The sequence below is a fragment of the Harmonia axyridis genome, chromosome 5, assembly GCF_914767665.1.
Source record: "Harmonia axyridis chromosome 5, icHarAxyr1.1, whole genome shotgun sequence".
Lineage (NCBI taxonomy): Eukaryota > Metazoa > Arthropoda > Insecta > Coleoptera > Coccinellidae > Harmonia > Harmonia axyridis.
Genome location: NC_059505.1, coordinates 5,813,897 through 5,837,368, shown reverse-complemented (window position 1 = coordinate 5,837,368; position 23,472 = coordinate 5,813,897). Strand labels below are relative to the sequence as shown.

General features: G+C 37.1%; 1 protein-coding gene across 2 annotated transcripts in view; it reads left to right on the top strand.

The window, feature by feature from the left end:
• Positions 1 to 23,472, top strand: part of LOC123679806 (zinc finger protein 26-like) — an 82,932-nt gene that overhangs the window by 45,753 nt on the left and 13,707 nt on the right. The window contains exons 1-3 of one of the 2 annotated variants that reach the window (XM_045617300.1): positions 312 to 439; positions 811 to 2,953; positions 3,226 to 3,699. In XM_045617300.1, coding sequence (XP_045473256.1) covers positions 819 to 2,953; positions 3,226 to 3,699 — 2,609 coding nt within the window. In that variant the 5' untranslated portion in view covers positions 312 to 439; positions 811 to 818. Of the gene's footprint in view, positions 1 to 311; positions 440 to 810; positions 2,954 to 3,225; positions 3,700 to 23,472 lie in introns of those variants that run through there. The other variant, XM_045617299.1, reaches the window with a different exon arrangement.

The following is a 23,472-nucleotide window of genomic DNA, read 5'->3' as shown; positions in this document are numbered from 1 at the left end:
ATGTACCTCTTTACTTCCGAATTCTCATCCATAAAGCTTTATAACAATAAGCTGGTGCTAGTATTGTGTGTAAATAATTATGTGATTACTGCTATGTTACAGTACTCATTCACGGTATCATTTTAGCGCAATACCTTTAATGAGCAAATGAGGTTTGACCATCTATTGACACTTGCAAACTTAAAACTTTTAGGTTAGTTTCGGATCTCAAATGCCGAGGTTAAGTTGGAATTCCAACTAGGGGTTTTGTTCTCCTTAATAGCAAAACTGCAGATTCGATAGAGATGAAAATTTGCATTTGGATGCAATATTAAGATGCGAATTTCCAAGCTAATCACATGATTTAAAATATGTCATACAACGCTTCGAGTATGACATTGAGTTCAATGAATAGTAACTAATTCATAATATCATTCGAGATTGACATGTTTGCCATACGGTATGAAAAAAAAATCAAATGTTTACTCTCTCTATTTCTGAGAAGGCACATTATGTATTTTGCTCTTCCCATCAAAATACTTACAATTACTCATCCTTTTCCGAGAAACTTCCAACACTCCTACAATTTGAAAAGGTATATTTATGAGTTGAAGTTCGCATCATACTGTCAGCAGATAATGTACTCCCAAACGTGACAACTCTGCTCATAACACGCTAGAAACATTGAACTTCAACACGCAAGTCTTACGTTGCGAACTACATGAACACAATTGAATTGCCATTTATAAGGGTCAACTGTTTTTGTACACGAAAACCTAACCTCCTTTTCCATTCAGACACTCAAAATATAATTTTCATACTTTTTTCCAGGAAAATCAATGGATGACTTCGAAGATGACACACACTTCTGCCTAAAATGTCATTCTACAATCATAGGTCTCGAATTTTACGTGACCCACAGAAAAAACAACTGCATGAAGCAGCCAGATCCATCATTGCCATCCCTTAAAGCAGACGATTTTTTTTCATCTCTAGAGCTTCAAAGCAGTTCCAAGAAACTCCTTCAGCAATCCACATCGGGTAAACATTTCAGTGGAGTCCTCACAAGGAGCAAAGTAACCGCTTTCAAAGAAGCTTTAGAACCTTCCAAGTCTGGTAAGAATGCTTGGATTGCAGGTGTCCAAGAAAAAGATCCCGAATTCGAAGATAACCAAAGCGGGTTCATTAAATCGGTGTCAAACAAAGATATAAGCAGGGGTAAAGAAATGACAAGACTACAAGATTATGCTTATAGTGAGGTTGAGTCAGACGACTATGATTTATATGAAGAAACTAGCGATGACGATGCTCCTCCTAGGAACCACACAGGAGGCAAATGGAAGCCAACATCTCCCATATACTGGAAACAGCACCAATCTGAACATGAATGGAGGCATCCTCCTCCCACTTTCACTGGAGGCAAATGGAAACCTACCCCTACCAAACGAAACTATTCACCACCTCCTCAACACACTAGGGGTAAGTGGAAACCAGAACAATCCAATGAGACTGAAGACCCTCATTATGCTCAATTCAGTGGAGGTAAATGGAGCCAACAGAGAAAGCAAGAAAATCAAGAGATTTCGACTACTCTTCCTAGAGACAAATTCAGATCAAAATCAGATATGTCCACTGAAAGAGATGAGTATCATCTCTCACCAGAACCTCCGAACGAAAAATGGAAACTTGTCGAACTGATACCTTCATCGTACACCAAGGGAAAATGGAAACCAGGTTTTTCACCTCCAGAGCTCATTCCTTCTAGTTATACTAAAGGAAAATGGAAACCTGGAACTTCCCCAGAGCCTACATCGTCTACATTCGCGAAAACAAATGATGATACAGTCCCCAAGGAAACTTCAGAGTTGATGAAAGATGAGTGGCCTCTCACTACAAAAGCAAAGGAGCAGAAATGTAATGATGATTCACCGTTGATTAAATCGAGTGGTTCAGTTCAATACTGGTGCAAACCATGCGATCGACGTTTAGCTTCCAAAGTAGTATATGAGCGGCACCTCAAATCAGAGTTTCATATCAAGAGAACTCTTAGGGAAAACGACTTGGAAGATAATTTAAACTTTTTCAAAGAGACACGTAGTACTAAGAGAAAAGCGGAACCTGTGGAGATAGAGAAAAAAGAAGAAAATTCAGAGAACAGAAGGGTGAGGAGAAAAACATTCGAGAAATGTCAAGTTTGCAACTCCAAGGTGAATTTCAATTTGATGGGTAAACACCTTATCTCTCATTACCATTGCAGAAAGAGCGATTTAGCATCGGACTCATCTCGAAACCTTATTTTTGAGCATTTCCACAGTATAGTCAAGCAGAGTCCATTTCAATGTAAACCTTGCAAGTATTATTTCAATAACCATAAGGACTTCCTCGATCATTGGCTGTCTGAAGACCACATTTTGAACACGGACAATAAATTAGGAAAATTTTTCTGTTCCTATTGTAAATTTTCTTGTGAGGGCAATGAAGATATGTACAAGCATCTCATATCACAAGCCCACAAGGAAGTGATATCTGTGATCAATAGGTCTGTTCCCATAATCATCAAAAAAGTTTATTACAATGAATGTGCCACATGCAACGAAAGCTTTCCTCTTCGAATTCAGATGAAAAAACACATCGAGAGGACAGGACATCAAATTCTGGACAACGAATTGAACGAATTCAAATGTGACGTTTGCCAGAAAAACTTGAGTTCTGAAATAGCTCTTCAACGCCATAAGAAAAATATACACGGAATCGAAAGCTTTCTATGTGGCACTTGTAAATTGACGTTCCCTAATTTCGAAGAGGTTAAAAACCATAGAAATTCCGAACATCATCATTACGCTACCCTTGATAAGAATAAACAAGGAAACGTCAAAAACCTAGAGAAAAAATGTCAATATTGTTCTGCAGTTTTTGAAAACTTCCTGAAATTGAAGGAACACATAGGAAAAGAACACGAGGAATTTCATCCTAGGTAAGTTCAAACCCATGTTTTTGTTTTAAATGCAATATACTTCATATATCAACACAAAGAAAACACATCGTTGATTTATTTTGGCTGTTCTGGAAGCAGAATAAATATTATTATAATTAACATTTATTGCTTTGCTTGTTAGGAACTGCTTGAATCTTAATTCTTTTTCGTTAATTTTTGCCATTTGTAGGTTAGGCCCTGTACATCGCACTCAATATGAATTGTTGCCATGTATATTCATATAAACTATCTATTCTATTTTGTGATTTCAGATGCCCTCGATGTGGTATGTCTTTCATCGTCCCTCAAGATCTATCTGTCCATTTGAGGACCAAATCCTGCAAATTGGAACAGCAGTCGCAGAAGAAGTTTACCTGCAGTACTTGTCCCTTCTCAGTAGACTCAGAAGCTCAACTGCTTTTTCATGAAACCCTTCATTCAGAACCTATTCACATGTATCCAGATAAGAGCATGTCCAGTGATAAGAAGGCAACGCCTCATTACAAGTGTCCAAAATGTCAAAAGTTCTTTCCAAACTCTTCATTGTTAGGACATTTGAGAATCCACACCAAAGAAAGGCCGTATAAGTGTTCTTATTGTGATCAAACGTTTGTGAGAAAGAATAACTGGCTGTTCCATGAGAAGCAGAAGCATACCTCGGTGAAACTTGAGGCTAGAGAAGGAGGTCAAGATGTTAATGAGAGGCCTTACTTATGTTCGACTTGTGGCGCCAGCTTCAGAAAAAGGTAGGAAATAATCATTGTAAAATGCACATTTTTAATGAAAAATACCAAAAAAGTGAAAAACACGAGGGGGCGTTAAAGTAAAAAATTACCGCTTCCTCTAGTTCTTGCAGCTCATATATAGTAATTTAATGGAAAAATTAATTTATCATGGCCTCGTCAATTTCACCTTTCTTTTAATCTATACGATGTACTCTATTCTATTTCGGCTCTGTTGAAAGACGCCATTCTGATGTGTTCTCCAGTTACAATGTGTTGACGTTGAGCAATCTTTGCCTATAAGTACTAGCAACTTTTCAGGTCCAAAAAATTGTTTAAAATTGTAAGATTTTCAGAGGTTACCTCTCACATCCTTTGCAATGATCATCAGAGTTATCAGAAAAAATATTTTAGTTACTTTATAGTCATTCATTTTTTGGTTAATGTATTTTAGTCCCCTTTATTGTTTTCCAAAAAAAGTAGCTAGTATCTCTACTTCCAACACGGAACTGGACCTTATAACTTAAGATGCCAAAATGTATCTTAGATACCTACTTTTTATGTTTTTATATTACAAAAGTTGAACCTAATTTTATCACATATCGAAAAACTTGTTCAAGATTTGAGCACCTTTTTCAAAAGAATTACTAGGAAGGTACCTAGCTTGACTTCAGAGTAAATTGTAACTAGGAGTAGTTTCGACAGTTCTGAATTTACCATTTTTCCTTACTTTGGAAAAGTTAGCTTCAGTTGAAGATTCTGAAAGAAAAATTATCGGAAATCTACCAAGTTGATATCGATCGTTCTTACCTAGATGACCTTTCTTGCCAAACTTAATAAACCTGAGATAAAAATCTGTAATATAAAATATCTGTAATATAAATCACTTGTTCTCGGAAGTTGTTTCATAGAATTATGAAATTATGAATGACATCAGTTTTGATTTTTTGAATCTACAAATTAGATTGAATTCAATAATATACTTACTGACAAAGAAACTGCAACACCCAGAAGGAGCTGTTTAAATTTTAATTTTTTTTATATAAAACAGATAGTATGGCAAGGAGTAAATGATTGAATTTGGAAAAAAAAATCCTGAAGGTTTTTCATGTGAATAATTTTTGTTACTTAAATATTGTATTCGTTTATTCCAAGTTTTATAAATTTTAGAACAAACCAGCTGTTCGAGGAGATCCAAAGTCGATGTTTAGTTGTTGTTAAAATGCCTAGAGCACGTGTACGCGGAATATATCGCCAGCTAAGTGTATTTGAAAGAGGTCGAACTATTGGTCTACGGGAGACAGGGTTATAATTTCGAGAAATCACTAACCGTATGAGCAGAAATCCAACTACTGTCTTAAGATGTTGTCAAGCATGGTTTGATACGAGCGCTCAAAAGCTCATGACTTCACGCCAGTGCTTTTGTTTTAATTTTCAATTATCTAAAACAATTCTAGTTCTTTTCTTTCGATAGTTATCGTGTTCATGGCACAAAATTCGAAAAATGCAAATATTTGACATATTGCAACCTACTGTTTCCCTGGAACAAGCGCTCAAAAAGAATGATTTGGTACAAATGAAGGACATTCACGCGAATGTTCCATATGCGGTGTAATATTTCCAGGAGCTGCCCGGTATCTTGTTTTTCGCATCCAAATTATGCGAAAGCAATTCGTTCCACATGCTTTTAACGCCCCGGAGTTCCGGAATGGCTGAGCAAACCCGTTCAGGCAGATTGGACAGTCTGAGACACATAACTGAGGCTGACACAAAGCCAGTAAGTTAAATTAGTGACAGGCCGGTCCATAAATCGGACAGTGAGCATTTGCGCCACAAATTTATGCCTCATATTTCGCGCTAAACGTTCAGTAATTGGAGAATTGTGGTATACGTGAAATATACGTAAGGGTGGCGAATGTTTATTGCCGCAATGGCTTCTGCTTCAGCACGCCATACCCCCCCACCCCATTCGGGCAGAAAGGGTTGTTAAGAAACAGACTCCTCTTCGAATGGTCCTGTTGGCGGGAACAAGGGCGAATTACTTGAAATAATGTCATCTTTGGGTGCAATCTCCATAAAATTGTGTCGAGTGTTTTCTGCGTTTTAAACGGGGTTGCCGAATGATCTTTTTAATCGGGAGTAATGTTTCGAAGGGGTTGGGGAGGTACTGGTTAATTTTCGCGGAAATGCTAAATACAAGGCTGTTCTGTTCTGAACCGTCTAGAAATTAGAATTAATGCACCCTATCGACTGAGTGAGTAAGAATTAAAATGGTTTTTTGTAGCCGTTTGGTATTTCTTGGAACTGTACTTTATCAAGACGTAATAAATATTTTAGAAGATATATATTTCTCATTAACAAGCTGTTTTTATTTCAATTCTGCTTTTGGACATTGTGCCTCATAATTTAATGTAGAATCATTGGTATCTGATCAAACAGAAGATTTCTTGTTTTGTGCCAATCTATACTATACTCTGCCGCTTGAAGATACCATTCAAATTGCTCTTCTTTCGAATCTCTTCAATCGTCTTGAGACTAATTTTGAAGATGTTCCTTTTAGTGATTTTGGGGTCGTCTTTGGGGGTATTTAAGATTTAATTTTCATGTACAACTTTCTTTACTTCATCGTTAGGAATTATATTTATTATCTGAGGAAGAGCATATCGTCTACCTCTGAGCCTTTGGTGGGGTCTGCAACACCAGCATCGTTTCAGTTGAGTACTGCTATTGATTTTTTCTTTGGTATCTTCCTACGAGGCCTCCTAACTTTCATTTGACATGAATGTATCAATTTGCAGAAGAATAGATAACGCACAGATCATTTTCTCATGAAGTATTAGGCTCTTCCATGATGACTTTTCCTTGTGTCTCCACCTTCTGCTTCTCCTTAGTACTGAATCTCCTGGAGTGATCTTGGAATTTTCATAGTTGTAGTAATGCATATTCTTATATTCACATGCACATTCTTCATATACTGAAACATTTTTTCCTTAATCTTCAAACGAATTTCTATGAGATTTAGATGTTATTCACAAGCAATTAAACGAATGATAACTTCAACATCTCTCAGCTTCAACATGTACGGCGTCCAATTTCTTTGTTTCTGAATCATTCCCATGACTTTCAAATGGTTTTTTGCATCACTCCCAATGAATCTGGCAATTCTTGTTGCGTTTGACATGAGTCTTCGAAAAAATTTTCTATTCAATCGCTATGCTGGTCTTCGACGTCAAAATCACCGTTTTTGAAGCGTTGAAACCACTATTGGTACGTTTTTCACTAATAGCGGCCTCACCATATATATCTGAGAGCATTCAATGAGCCTCAGCCGCAAATTTATTCATATTAAAGCAGAAAATCGACGCAAATGACGGGAATTTGGCTCGTAAGCTGACATGTTTAATTGAGATTAACTTTATGATGCAGACACAAATCGACTAATATTTCGATGGCGTTATGTTTACAAATACCTAAGCTTATCGAATGACATCTACGATCTATTCATTTTGACTACCACTTACCGCTACAGCCATATATTGCAAAACAATGAAAGCAAAGTTCATCATCAATTCTTTTGAGAAAAATGAAAAGTTACACACAGTATTGTTTTTTAGTCGGAAATTGAAAATTTTGTTATTCCACAATGTAGATTATTGTTCAAAGATTTTATATGAAAACCCCTTAAAAATCTTTGGATATAAGAGGAAAAATCTATTATTTCGTTTTGAACTAAGCAACCACGTGGTGGTATTCTCTCTTCAACCCGAAAACATCCAGCAACAAAGCAAATATACAAAGAACTATAATAAAAACTATAAAGACCCTAACTAGCCCCATCTTTTACGGGATACCCCGAACAGGAATCTTCCCATACCGCCGATACACAAACAAAAATCGTATTATACATATATATTTCCGAAGGTCTTTGACGGCCGCCCGTGTAACGGAAGAGCACTCCGGCTGCTAGATATCCTTGCGCTCATCCCCCTGCAAAAAGTGGGACTAGCGGGAGAGCGAATGCAAGACGAAAGTACCGAATTACCAACTTTACGTAAGAAAACTAATATCAGTCGCAATAACTTTATTCTCGGTTGATTTGAAAGGGGGCAATGAAGACTCGCGTCTCTCTATTTTGCATGATCGCGCCGTTTTCTGTGTCATATCAGTCAGATATATGATAATTGCGTTCGCAACAAACGACCAAAGTTCTCCTCTGTATCGTTATACGTCCGAGGCAGGCCATTAGTACGAAATGTGATTCGTCTGAGAAGAGACTCACACATAACCGTCAAACTTCCAAATCACCCTACTTCCTGTCTCTCGGATATCGATTCCGCGCGCCGAGGAACAGGATGCACGGGTATTCCGATGAAGGATTCATTAATTCTCCTACGAATCGTACTCTGGCACTTGGGTCGTCCAAATTTACTGCCTCACTCGACGGCCGAGAAGGAAATAAACAGTTTTTCTATGCTTGCTGCCATTGAGCTTACTGGGATGCGATCTGGTACTATGTTGGGGAATTTGTATATATATGACTAAGGATTCGTATGAATTTTTGAGTCTTGTGGATTAGATTTATCACTGCGTTGTTCAAAACAAGAATTGATATTGATTATGCCTGTTTCTTCTATAACATTGTCTTTGCGAGGATTAAGTTCTGAGAGGAATAAAATCTTGTTGCTTATTGCTCTTCACACAACAAGTCTTAGGCCTAATCCGTAGAAACACATTCTTAAAAAATCACTTTATTAGTCAACATAGTCACCTTTAAGAGTAATAGAAGTATCTTACTCCATCGCTGCTCTAACTTCCCAATACCTTTTCTGTAGTAAGGTTCATCTTTGCTTTTTAAATAAGCAATCATTCTTCATTAAAGCCGAATTTTCGAATCAGCATACTACTTTTTAACCGTTGTTATTGATGGAACAGAAGCTATCAGAAACTGTAATTGTTGATATTGGTTTTTCTATAAAAACACTGACTATTTTGTGCCTTTCGATTTCACTGGTGGATGCACAGGCCCTTAGATTTTCTTGTTCCTTCAATTTTTGATCCATATGACGCTCATAATCTAGTATATCACGTATATTTAGTGTCAAAAGAGGCCATTTTGCCTCAATGGTCAATGCTTCAATATACTAATTCCATCCAAAGATGGAAGGGATGGAATTCCTGGGAATATTTCAGAATCAAGGAAAATATTTGAAAATTCATGTTCTGCGCCCATAAAATGAATGAATGAAACCTGTTGCTTTTTCTCCTGAGCGTTTTCTCAGATTACGATTGTAGGTGGTGCCCGTCAGGGTTCCATCTTGTGCCCCTCGTAATTGCTCTTAATTGATATTACTGATATTATTGAGTGAGTGTATCGCATAACTGATCAGATGACGCGTTTTGAAACTCAGGAATCCATTGAGCAATAGCTTCATGGATGAATTGGTTTCAAGATTTAGTGTAAACTCGGTCAACATCAGACATCCTTAGAGATTATACAAATCCTCAGGTTTTTTCTTTTTAAGCGAAAATCCGTGATCCATTATGATTTCATGGCTCTTGCACCTTTTTAATCCTAATATTTCATAAAATGATAATCATATTGTCTCAAATTTCTCATCATGAACTACAAATAAGATGAAAAAGATATAGCGCGCTTTCGCCATTTTGCAACTCGAGATATATGTTGGTACTCTACGTGCAATCAGAAGTAGAGTTCCGTAGTAGATATCTCGTTATTCACCTACTAGAATAACGTAATCACATTGTGTTTAAGACAGTAGAGTATAGTGCAAGGGAGAGTAAAGTGGATATCACGTGTGGAATCGACCATCCTACTCTCACAATCTTACTCTACTAGTCTACTTACTGATTTGTTTCTTGACACTACCAATTTAAACAAGTTTGGTTTTACCAGCGAATAGTGTGTCGTTCTAGCTGCTTATTCTTCTCAAGCACATTTTAAATTATTCTGAGTCTTCCCAAGCCATGCTCACATCTGTATCACTCCTCTTAATCCTTACCTAAATTATTTTATCCTGCTATATAGTTGCTTCCACGTTGACTCGAACTATATTTTCAAATTATTAGTAAACATGAATACAGTTACAGTAGCGAGCATAGTAGTGTACTACTACTAATTATACCAATGTAATATCCTTCATTGAGGATATATTCCAATATCAGAGGGCCTATCCAATAAAAACATCATTTTTTTTCTTAAAAATTCGACTTTGTTCGGGAACATAGTCTTCTTCAAGATTATTACATGTACTCCAATGCTCCTTCAACTTTTCAATGCCGTTTCTGGCGTTTCTGTGAAAAGATTCTTCTTTGCTTTCGAAATGGACTTCAGCCTTGGCAATCACTTTTTTATTAGAGGCAAATTTTTTTCCATGGAGCATCTTTGTCGATGGAGCAGAGTATGAATAACACTCGTCAAGTTATTGCTTTGATTGAATGGTATTTTTTCCTTCAAAAAACAGCGTTTTATCAATACACGAAACTTTTTTTTATCTAATACGTATCAAACCATAACAAATGTGACCTTCAATATCTCGTTCTACACTCTATAGCGGCCCATAGACGTACAATAATATTGTACAATATTGGGAGTTGTGCAATAATATTGAAGGTCTGGTTCTGAAATTGAATGATGGCTCAATATATTGTACGAAATCAAAGAAAGCAGATATTTATTGTGCAATGGGGAAGAATTTTGCAACATCTATGATCGATATTGTGCAATTTGGCACACACACGTTCGATATTATTGCTCAACTCCCTATATTGCACAATATTATAGGCCGCTGATGTTCGGAAATGCTTACACATCTTTTGGAGCTTGGTACTACAGTGACTTAATAAACCATTGTGGCAACAAGCGTGGTCTCGTTTTTGATTGGCTGAGTCTAAATGTAGCGGCTTTTTGTACATTCTCCATTTACCTGATTTTTGGGATTTACTCAAAATGTAGGGCCCATTTGATATAGTCACTGTAGTATTCTTCAGTCGAATAAATTCGTTCTATATACAATCAAATACTATCAGGCCCAATAATTTTGATTTTGACGTGTGTCATTTCAGGTCAGTCAATGGTATTCTTAAAAATTTACCTTGTTGGTAATTAATTAAAACAGCAATCTACGAGAAAGTAGATATGACTTTCCGCGTCAGTTGAGAAAAGAACAATTTCGATTATTCGCAATAACCATAAACAATCAGGAGGCTTTCCGAATAAGACCATTCCAGGTACAAAGAACGAACGGAGCGTATCTGCATCAAAAGGTGTTCCTATGAGAAATGTGTCAGTAATAAAGATAGGTACGAAAGGGCCCGCCCATTCCTTCGAATCGGAGGCACGACTCGATACGATTGCAAATACACAAAAGGCGAACCATAGAAAAACACCAATAAATAACTTAATCGACGGAACGATCGGAGAAAAATCTCAATTAAAGTCTCTCGATTAATTATGAGGCAAGTTCCGGCCGAGATCGCATCAGAGAGATGATTTACAGAATCCCAGAGCGGGGCACTCGGAGTCACTCGCATAAACAGAATGATTAACTGGATGTCAAACTAAAGAAATAAACGTAATTTATAGGGACGAGAAAAACTTCACAAACTTATCAATACGGCCGCGCGCGTTAATAACTGCCTTTAATGACAGGGATGTATGTCTTCTGTGGCCGTTCACGCCGGGCGCTCTTTCTGTGCTCTTTTCACTCTTCGCTGCTGCTCCGCTCGGTTCGGACACCTGCTTCGCGCCTACCCAGATACGGTCACAGAGTATCGTCGTCGGCGATTTGAGGAATCACTTACGGGGTCGAAGGTCGCCTGATAGCGACAAGTTGAATTCGTGCTCTTGTTCTTACTGCGTTCGCAGTCCGACGGAGCGGAAAGTTGGGGGTGTGGACGACGATTCGGCTTCCATTTGTTTCTTGGCGATACCTCACTCTCTTGAAGCATTAACATAATCTTATACCATATCGACGTAAGAAATTGAAAAAATTCCGAGATTGTATCATTAATTTGATTTAAGTTGATTTCGTAGTCTTACACTCACTATAGTTCATTTAGTTTAGCAGTGCCATGACGTCATAAAACGTTTTCTCGCATTGTTGCCAATCTGTAGAATTTTTCCTAGTTTTGCCATCAAATCAACGTCAACAATTGATTATAATCGGAGCAACAACACAAAAGCAATTTCGTGTAACAGCAGGACGAGGAAATATCTCCAGATTTTTTAACAATTCAAGCAGTATCAATAAGTAACGGGTGTTTTTTTCGAGGTATATAACTTTAAGTTGGCATAACTGTTCAAGATGGCGACCGATTTAACAGCTGTCAAGTGATTTATTCTCCGTTTGGTTTTGCAATTCATCATGAATAGACTCACGCCTGAACAACGCTTGCAAATAGTGCAATTTTATTTCGAAAATAATGGTTCTGTGCAGAATATGTATCGCGCACTACGTCCATTTTATTTTGTTTAGCGATGAAGCGCACTTCTGGTTGAATGGCTACGTCAACAAACAAAACTGCCGCATTTGGAGTGAAGCTAATCCTCAAGTGTATGTCGAAACAACGTTACATCCAGAAAACTGACTGTTTTGTGCGCTTTATGGGCTGGTGGAATCATTGGTCCGTACTTCTTCAAAAACGATGATGGCCAGAACGTTACAGTCAATGGTGATCGGTATAGACTGTATAGAGCCATGATTACTAACTTTTTTATTTCTGAATTGAACAACCATGATGTCCAGGAGCTGTGGTTTCAACAAGACGGCGCAACATGTCACACAGCTCGTGCCACAATCGATTTATTGAATGAAACGTTTGGTGACCGCTTAATTTCACGTTTTGGACCTGTGAATTGGCCTCCAAGATCTTGCGATTTAACACCGCTAGACTACTTTCTGTGGGGCTATGTAAAGTCATTGTTCTATGCGGATAAGCCACAAACCCTTGACCATTTGGAAGACAACATTCGCCGTGTTATTGCCGATATACGGCCACAAATGTTGTAAAAAGTCATCGAAAATTGGACATCCGAGTCGGTCGTGGCGGTCATATGCCAGAAATCATATTTAAAATGTAATGCCACAAGATAATCTTGCGGATAAATAAAATTCATGTCAATCGAATAATCCATCGTTGTTTTATTGCAATTTAAAGTTATATAGCTCTAAAAAAATCACCCTTTATATGTGTGTAGCTTTCATCCAATATCCGAGAAAATGTGAACCCCATGAAGTTAAAGTCTGATGGAACACTTATAAATTATAATTTGCAAAATTTGGAAAAATGAACTGTTACTTTCCCTACATTCGATTCGGAATAAAGTTTCAAAAAAAGTTCGAAAATTGATTGGTACAATTACGAAGGTAATATAATTCCTCAAACGATAAAAACAAGTTATTGGTTACCCAAAATTGATAATCTCTCTTTCAAAAATGATCGTTTTCTATGTCAAACGAAGAAACAAACATAAAACAAAATGAACAATGCTTTCATTCGCGAAATAACACGTAAAGTAAAACATCTGCAACGTTGAAACGTGTAATAGGGAAAGTTAACTAAGATATATCCATAATGAGCAAGAAATATAATAACCGAAATAAATACCCTTTAGATTCTGTTTCATTTACAATAAATTCGTTTCGGATGCGCTTATTACTGAGGTAATGTCTGAACATTGTGAATATAACTACCGGAGGGGGAGGAGGAAGGTGTTATCCTGCCGTCTCCGTCGCTCACCTTGTTTATCTGAAGCTTTTTGAGCACTGCCAGTTTCTTGGCTATATTTTTCGAGATGACATCCCATTTTTATCCACCGTGAAAAAAGTGCACGGGAGTTTTTCATACCAACATACCTGAGCCGGCGTCGTTCTGTGAATGAATTATTCGTGAACGAATAAATTAAATGTTGTATGGCCGATTTTAATGTTCCTCTCTCTCGTTACTACTTCAAGGAATGGACTAGTTTTCATTTTTTTGTTAAGGTTTAATTCTAATAATTTAAGTAGAATGAAACAAAAATGTGGAAGAATCATTGAAATATCTCTAGAAATGAAAAAGTTATGGGACTTCGAAGTTGCGCTTGAAAGAATAATTTCATAGTCTAGTGTATGACGTCACGCCACTTACACGAGGCGACTGGTATTCGCAGAGTGCTTACGAATTCATTGGTGTACAATCACTTGTGCCGTTCGTGTCGTGTTACACGATGGCTGAAATAAAAAAAAATCCTACAAATATTGTATTGTGCCTATGTGTGCAAGCACGACAATTAAAAACCCCAATAAATTGTTTTTTCATGTACCAAATGACATGAATCAAAGGAAGAAGTGGTGCAAATTAATGAGGCGTGACTTAATTGGACTTAAAACTACTTCATATGTGTGTGAAGATCATTTTGATGTAAGTACCTATCAGTACTAGCTGTCTATTTCTGATAATAAAAATACTAAGGTGTAAGTTGGTTTGAAATAAGTTATTGAGTAAAAATAACTCTGTCCCTTCACGAAGCCTTCTTCTATTATGGTGACATAAAAACAAAACTCGAGTTAAAACTACACTTTACAACTACAAACGGCGCGAGAGCCTTGGCGCGGCTAAGTATTTAAACGTAATTTATGGTGTAGCGATCACAGGCAAGTGGCGTGACGTCACAGACGAGTCGGAGACCAAAGACGTTCCGCGCTAAAATACGTAAATTTCAATAATCTATTTCTCAGTCATTTATTGATGGATTTTCAAAATGTTTTCACTGATTTATCAGTTTTTCTCTATATTTTAATTCTATCGTGTCAAATATAGTATTATCAACATCACTAAACTAGTCCATTAACCGTGTTTATTGATTTTTGTCATCTCATCATGGTTTTCATCGATTTTTGGCAGGAAGCATTGCCTTGATGATAGATAATTTTTGATTTTGCATTTCTAATCAAGCAGACTCTGAATAACAGTCATCACGCTATTGCTTTGTTTGCGAGTTATTTTTTCCATCAAAAAATAACAGGAAACTAATTTACCTTTAATATCTCGATCCTGACCAACTCTATGTTCCGAAATTTTGACACTATCAAGGAGAAGAAGATCTATTGAAGAAGAAGAAGAAGAAAGTTCATTTTGCCTAATAAGCAGTACTATCTGTGCGCCAAACTCGGGACTCATTAGGTGACGTGTTACTCTTTGTAGGATGGTTAGTGATCTTGGTGTAAAAAGAGGTATCTCATCTATCTTCTGTCCTTCTCCTTAACAATGAAATGAACATCCATCGATTTCGCTAGAAATATACTCGTTTTTTGAAACATTGAAATGAAACCTCTTATTGGAAAATCAAGTTACATGATTTTTGGAAGGGAGTATACATTAAGATCTTTAAATTATGAAAGAGTAATAATCAAAGTTGATAACCAAGTATTACAGAAACTTAGCTCAGTCAAGTATCTAGGAATTATACTCGATGAAAATCTGAATTTCAAACTTTATGCCGATCATTTAACAAAAAAAATCGCACAAAATATCCAATACGTCTCAAGGATAAGTAATAAAAATGGCATGAAAACAAGATATCTTTTGTTTAGGTCAATCGTTCTGCCACATTTAGATTTTTGTACGTCTCTATTATTTAATTTGAAATCGTATATCTTCACTAGACTACAAATAGTCCTGAATAGAGGCATGAGAATGGTTCTCAGATGTGGTAGAAGAACACCAATCAGGTCAATGTTAGAGGCACTAAATTTGATGACCGTCAGACAAAGAATATATTTCAAAACGTTAGATTTCATATACAAAATTGAACATAAAATGTTACCAGATTATTTATCTGAGAAAATTAGATATGTTTCTGAGGTTCATCAGTATGATATCAGAAATCAAAATAGTTTTTTTGTTGATACATTCAACACTGAATTGACAATGGGTTCCACTCTGATTAGAGGTTTGATATGTTATAATAAATTGCCTAATATGTTAAGGAACTGCAACAAATATGTAACCTTCAGGAAATTTTTGATATCTTATGTTAAGGAGCAGTATTTTTGAGAAATGTTTGTTAATTTTATTATGAAGTTATAACTAGTAATTTTTACTAAATAAAGAAATATTATTATTATTATTATTATTAAAATCCTTCATGATTACCAAAAAACTCTAATTAGTTCCAGATGCTATTCTTTCAACGTATTTACAAATTTAAATAGGGCAAAATTCGTCTGGAAATATTTTCTTTTCGAAGTCGGTATAATTTTTCTCTAATTCTGTGGTTATTCCGTTCATTCTTCCACATCTTGTAGAACAAAATCGTGCGAGAATATATCAGAAACGCACAGTTTTCATGGTTATATTTTATTATTCTATGTTGGCACTCCGAACTTTCCGCTACGGCTTTATCGGTCAATTCATCAAATTGCCTTAAAGAAATTAGTTCTGCCAACCAACATTTTTCAATGCAAAAATCACTAAATTATATTTATGGAAATATTTCATTAATTTCAATGAAAATGCAATGAATTAGAGAAAATAATGTATAATACTCGTACAGAAGGCTCATTCTACCACTCGTTCATTCCAAAACTCGCCACTTCGTGGCTCGTTTTTGAATTTTGAACTCGTGGAAGAATATCAATGCCTTCTGCACTTGTATTATAAATAACTATTCTGAAAAACCCAACAAGTTATTGTGTAAAACCCATTCGGAACATGTAATCATTATCAACCCTTAGGTGAGCGACGAGCGCGAAAACGTCTAGGGAAGGAAACTCGAACGAAAAACGTGAAAATTCCCGAACTCGCGGAACAGGCGTCAAAGTGCGGAATGAAGAGCGAGAAAATTTCCAGTCTATTTATCAAACAAATCACTTCTGGCTTTGAAAAGTGCTGAAAAGTCTCAAGTAAATCGTATCACTAATGGCTATATGATATGACTGAGGCTGAAAGTTGTTGCTCGTAAATCTGTCCGGAGAGCTACGCGTTGGTCGAATTGCAGCGCTCCGAGCCCCATCTGCCACTAAATAACTTAAGTACACATTAGAAGTGTGCCTCCCTCTATATATCAAAAGGCGAGTCCGGTGTGTAACTTAAACACAACTCCGGAATTATGAGATAATACTTTAGGCAAATGTCTATTCGCCAGGGGGGGAGAACTACGGTCTCTGCTGCGCCTTCCGGAACATCACCATAAACGGATCAGGAGGGCTGCGACGGTTTTTCATTCCTTGATGGGGATGTGATGTGGAGAATTGGGGGCGGGATTCGCGACTGTTCCTGGAAAGAAATTTCATCAAATCTGTTATGATAAGTTCTTTGCAGAGTAATGAATTGCGAATTTCATCATCATATATTATTTGTTGTTTGAAAAACACTACGAGGGAATGTTAAATTTTTTCATCTAAAAAATGAGGGGTTATCTAATGAAAGATTTTATGATGATATTGAAAAAAACTAGTATATTTAAAGGCAAATCAATGAATGTTCATTTCTTTGTGAAGAGGAAGGAAACTATCAGCAAATGGCCGTCACGGCTACGGTTGCAGCAACATATCCTTCTCATGAAAATTTCCATCACCAATTCGCACATTTGCGGCTGTATGTCTTCGATAAGTTCAAGAATTCCATATTCAAGATTTTAAATAGATTGTGGGACCTTATCTTTCATGTTACTCCAAAAAAGGTCTGAAGGAGTTAAATCACCAGATATCGGTGGCCAATTGTAATCACCTATTCGAAAAATAATACGTCCATGAAACTTTTACTGCAAAATTGGGCTTATTTCGTTGCTTGTGTGGCACGTTGCGTCAAACCAGGGGCGGATCCAGGGGGGGGGCCATGGGGGCCATGGCCCCCCCCTCACGGACCTTATGAATATAAAAGTGTATCCTGAATTACCGAAAAATATGCACTTATTTAGTTTTTAATATTTTTTTTTCCAATAGATAGAGCTCCGATCGGATTCCACTACATGACGTTAGAAAGATGAGATTTCGTACCACATTATCTTTTGCGACAGTTTTGTGATTAGTTTACTCAGTTTAATTCAAGCGCGCGTTAAAGATGGACAGAATAACAAAGAAAAAATAAGTTTTATTTGAGTTTTCCTTAGATAAAGGCGAAAATGCGAGCCAAGCGGCTGAAAATTCAAATAGTGCTTTTGGTCTTGATACTGTAATAACCAATTACGCGCAATTATGGTTTCGTCGATTCCGTTCCGGTAATTTCTATGAGAGGCATCACACGCTGGAGACTAATTGACGAAAAAAATCGACAAAATCATGGACATGTTCGGTCCTGTTTCCATTGCTCAAGAGTTGAAGATTGCACAAAAAACCGTTTGGAACCATTTCCATAAGGCTGGTCTCAAGAAGAAGCTAGATGTATGGGTACCACACGAATTACCGCAAAAAACCTCTTGGACCGAATTTCCATCTGCGAATCTCTGCTAAATCGCAACAAAATAACCCCATTTTGGAAATGGTTGGTGACTGGTGATGAAAAGTGGATGACTTCCGACAACGTCAAGCGAAAACGGTTCTAGTAAAAAAGCGGTGAACTATCGTCAGGAAGGTTTTGCTGTGTATTTGGTGGGATTGGCAGGGAATTATCCATTTGAGCTGCTCCCCTAAAGCACAAATATTGACTCGGAACGGAACTGTACTGTCAACATTTGGACCTTCTGAAGGAAGCAATCGCCCAGAAGCAACCAATAGGAGAGGAATTGTGTTCCATGGGGACAACGTAAAGTCACACACATCGATAGAAACTCGCCAGAGGTTCTTATGTATCCACCTTATAGTCCGGACCTGGCCCCAAGTGATTACCACTGTTGCTGTCCATGGCAAACAATTTTGCTGGTGAAAAATTCGTTTCAACAAAAGCTCGTGAAATTCGAATGTCTCAATTTTTTGCCAATAGCGACTAGGGCTTCTATGAGGGAGGCATACACAAACCTTCAAAATAGCAACAAGTTATAGAACAAAACGGCGCATATTCGACCGGAATCGGTTCATTTTAACTGTGGTAATTGAAATCTTGATTTTTATTCAAAAATAATGATTTTTTTCTATACCTCATACTTTCTTGTGCCCGAGTTTTCTCATGAAATAAATCTACATATATTCATGAAATTGTTTGAACTTGTGTTTTGTACTACAAAAATTTTGGAAACTGAATTTGATATGATATATTAAAATACATTTTTCCATAAAAAAAACACGTGTCTCCATAGGCACCAACAAAAAAATCCGCTATTTTGCTAATCGATATGAGCCGTGACTTTCTATGGCCCCCCCCTCAGACCTCGCCTGGATCCGCCCCTGCGTCAAACTCAACAAGAATTGGCAGGATCATTGGAAGTTACGCAATAAGTCATGTCAAAACGTTTGAAAGTCATGGGATGGGAATGATTTAAGAAACAAGGAAATTGAGTGCCGTACGAGTTGAAGCCGAGAAATATTGAATGACGTTAGTTTGCTTGTGAGCAGTTACTTGCAAGGCAAAGACGAAAGGGATTACTGCATCACATTGTGACTGGATACGAAAAATGGGTTCATTAGGATAATCCCAAGTGCAAAAAATCATGAGAAAATCTCAGCCATGCTTCCACATCGACGGCAAAACCGAATATTAACGGTTCCAAGGATATGCTCAGTACTTGGTGGGACCAGCTCGGCATAGTCTATTATGAGTTGTTAAAACCGACTGTAACAATAACAATCAATTAATGCGTTTGAGCCGAGAATTGAAAAACAAACAATACAACGAGAGACATGATAAAGTGATTTTACAGCATGACAATGCTCAACCCCATGTTGCGGAAGTGGTTAAGACATACTTGGAAACGTTAAAATGGGAAGTCCTACTCAATACGCCGTATTATCCAGACGTTGTTCCCTCAGACTATCACTTGTTTCGACCAATGGCACACGGCCTGGCTGACTAGCAATTCCGTTTCAAAAGATGACCATACGAGTCGAAAATAAGACTCATCTTCAGACTCATCACTCAAGATTAGTTTTCGATGAAAATCCGGATCATTTTTATGCAATTCAAGGACTCAATCAACGAAGATAAGACGTTGATGGTAATCGACCGCATTGAGTTCTTGTGTTAACTTTGAAAGCTTATAGACCTAACTTTTTACGCTAAATACTTTGTATGTACCTTTTTATTGAGCAACGCACACGGTTCCGATTCTTGGCATCATCAAATTGTCCCAACAAATCAAATTTTCTTCACCAGAGTCACTATTACCGGCCGAGAAGGTTCTCCACGACGATCCAAAAGTGCTTTAGTTTTCCTTACTGTGACTGTCAAATTTTCACCATTTTTCTAGTGAATTTTAATAATTCCAATGCATTGTTGAAGCGTATATCGTTTCATTTAAAAAAAAAAAGCGTAGTTTTCATTTCTCAAATGTCAAAAGATGACAGCTTCAAGAGTGACTGCTACCCTGCGGGCTATTCAAAATGAAACCTCTCATTGGAAAACCCTCGGGAAAACCCTTCGTTAATACTTCCTAGTTTACAACATACATGGAATACAATAACGTGATTTTTCACACAATGTCACTTATGATTTTTTTGTCCAATTTTTTTTAAGAAATCCAAAAACATTTTTCAATATATCTTCCTTGATTTTTGTCTTTGAAATTCAAGCATTGTTTTCTCGAGCTAGGAGTATCAATGAGGTGTAGCAACCGATTTTTGTACAAATTTCATACAAATATCTACAACAAATTAAGAGAAAAATCGACTTGAGATGGACTTTTTTTTATCATTCGGTCTTCAAATTGTAAACGTTCCAAAACTTGAATTACGAAAATTTCAGGGGAGGGTTGAACATTTTTTTGCTTGACTGATTCCAGAGGTTTATTATTGAAAATTAGAAACCAAAATATTTGAAAAATCTGATATCAAACTTGTTCGATGAGTGAATTGATTAAAAAAAATTGAATGTGAAATAATTATTCATTTTCGGGAAATACTAAGCAGCTCAAATTCACCCCTACGTTCGAAAGCTGGGACAGTATCAATAGGAGAGGGTGAAACTCATATTGGAAGTTTATCAACTGAATTGAAACCGATTTAATCTGTCAACATGGTTTCAACGAATATTTTTCGGTTTTTCAGCAGTCAGAATTATGACAACTGCTGAAAATACCATGCCATTCAACATTTACCTACCAATTTATATTCTATTTAGGTAGGTAGGTATGTGTATTTTTGAAGTAATATCCGCGTTTTGAATTTATTCGGTTGCAAGTAACTAATAGATGCAAGTATCTATCTGAACGATTTTGAGTTGGAATGAATTTTAAGAGATCTACCAAACCCTTCAAAGGTGACTTCACAAATAAGCCAGAACCCTGAAAGGGAATCATTAGTCCTTCCTGAACATCACATCAGAGAGTTGAGAACCTTAAATTGTGTTGATTAATATTCATTTTTAATATTTACTTGATTTTTTTATGGTTCTGATAATATAATCAGCTTGAAATTTTCCACGGAGCTTGGAATTGGTATTATTTCATATCAAAACCCAATCTGTTTGTTGTTTCCCTCCTAGTGTTGCTCATACCAACACTTTTGAATTATTCATCAAGCCAAGTAGCTTGACATTTAAACCAGCTACTTGACTCGAAAATCAAGCTCGTGGCAAATTACATACTCGAGCTTGACTTGACTTGATTTTAGATATTTATTGTTTGACTTGATATCAAGCTACTTGATATTACTTGAGCTTGATATGCACGCGTCGCACGGCATATAACGGGTGTTTTTCTTCGAGGTATATAACTTTAAGTTGGCATTACTGTTCAAGATGGCGACCGATTCAACAGCTGTCAAGTGATTTATTCTCAGTTTCCTTTGGCAATTCATCAATCCTAATCCTCAAGTGTATGTCGAAACACCGTAACATCCAGAAAAACTGACTGTGTGGTGCGCTTTATGGGCTGGTGGAATCATTGGTCCGTACTTTTTCAAAAACGATTATGACCAGAACGTTACAGTCAATGGTGATCGGTATAGAGCCATGATTACTAACCTTTTCATTCCTGAATTGAACAACCATGATGTCCAGGAGCTGTGGTTCCAACAAGACGGCGCAACATGTCACACAACTCGTGCCACAATCGATTTATTGAAAGACACGTTTGGTGACCGCCTAATTTCACGTTTTGGACCTGTGAATTGGCCTCCAAGATCATGTGATTTAACACCGCTAGACTACTTTCTGTGGGGCTATGTAAAGTCATTGGCCTATGCGGATAAGCCACAAACCCTTGACCATTTGGAAGACAACATTCGCCGTGTTATTGCCGATATACGGCCACAAATGTTGGAAAAAGTCATCGAAAATTGGACGTCCAGATTGGACTACATCCGAGCCAGCCGTGGCGGTCATATGCCAGAAATCATATTTAAAATGTAATGCCACAAGATTATCTTGCTGATAAATAAAATTCATGTCAATCGAATAATCCATCGTTGTTTTATTGCAATTTAAAATTCTATAGCTCTAAAAAAAACACCCTTTACTACTTGACCGATAGGTTTGGAGAACGAAGGCTCGAGAATGAATAGGTTTAGAAAATTTTGAATTTCGACAAGTACTGTTTTTTTTAAATATACGCATGAAATCTTGAAAATATCGATTCTCTTTGCGTTATCGATCTCCATACATTTCCTCGGAAAGAGTGTCAATGACGTATAGACAGGGGCGGGGAAGGGCGAAGGCAGAGGGGAGCCATTAGCACACGGCCCATCCATGCATCACCGGGTGACGCCGCAAAAAGGAGACTTCAAATTTACAGCCGCCAGAGGCTTAAAAGTATGCAATAAATCGCGCCCAGCTTAAAAATCCGCCCGCTGCCGCACCGAAGAGATTGGCATGACTCGATATGAACTCACAGAATGTACCGGTAACGTTCCTGTCCTTTTTCTGCGACCGATAGGCCCTGTTGCCGATTCGCGCGGAATTTCCTCCACTTGGCGGAATTCTCGCAGAAACTTTCACGCATAGTGCGGATACTCGAATACGCTCTATTAGTGATGACGTCACACACCGCCATTTTAGTTCTCCTGTCACTGTTCGGAATCCAAACAAACAAATTTCCATTCAAATTAGTACGTTGTCATTGAAGAAATTTTGAAATAATTATGGATTCAATATTTTTGATAATTCATTGTTAAAAGTCACTTCAAACCACTTTCAGGTATCCAAGTTCTCGAAAACTTCACTTTTACGTTGAAAATTTGTTCAGTAAAACTGTCTGCGCGGAACTTTGAAGTACACGTCTCAGTTTAGTTTTTACTGGTGTTTTTGAATATTGAAACAGATTTTCAAAATTCCGATGTACAGGGTGTTGTTTCGAGGATTCAAAAGATTCATAATTTTTTGTTAACCCGGACCTGGATTTTCAAGGCAGTTATTGCATGATACGTTTGGGCTCTCAATTAGAAACATATTTGCCAAATATGAAGAAATATACCGGGTGGTTCGTTTGATATGGCCTCAGAAAGAAACGGGCAAAATTCATAAAACACCCTGTACCTCGGCTACGAAGACAGTAAGACTCAATAAATGGGGTATCTCCAGAACCTCCTTGGTGCCACCTATGCACCTGTGAAGTATTTCCGTTTCCCAATGAAACACTCTGTATTGAATGAAATATATTTATTTGAGTGATTTTCAATTGAATATGCAAATTTGAATATTTGGAATCCGACATTTTTTCTAATCGTCAAATTTCAGAAAGCAGAATATTTATTATTTTATGTATATGCC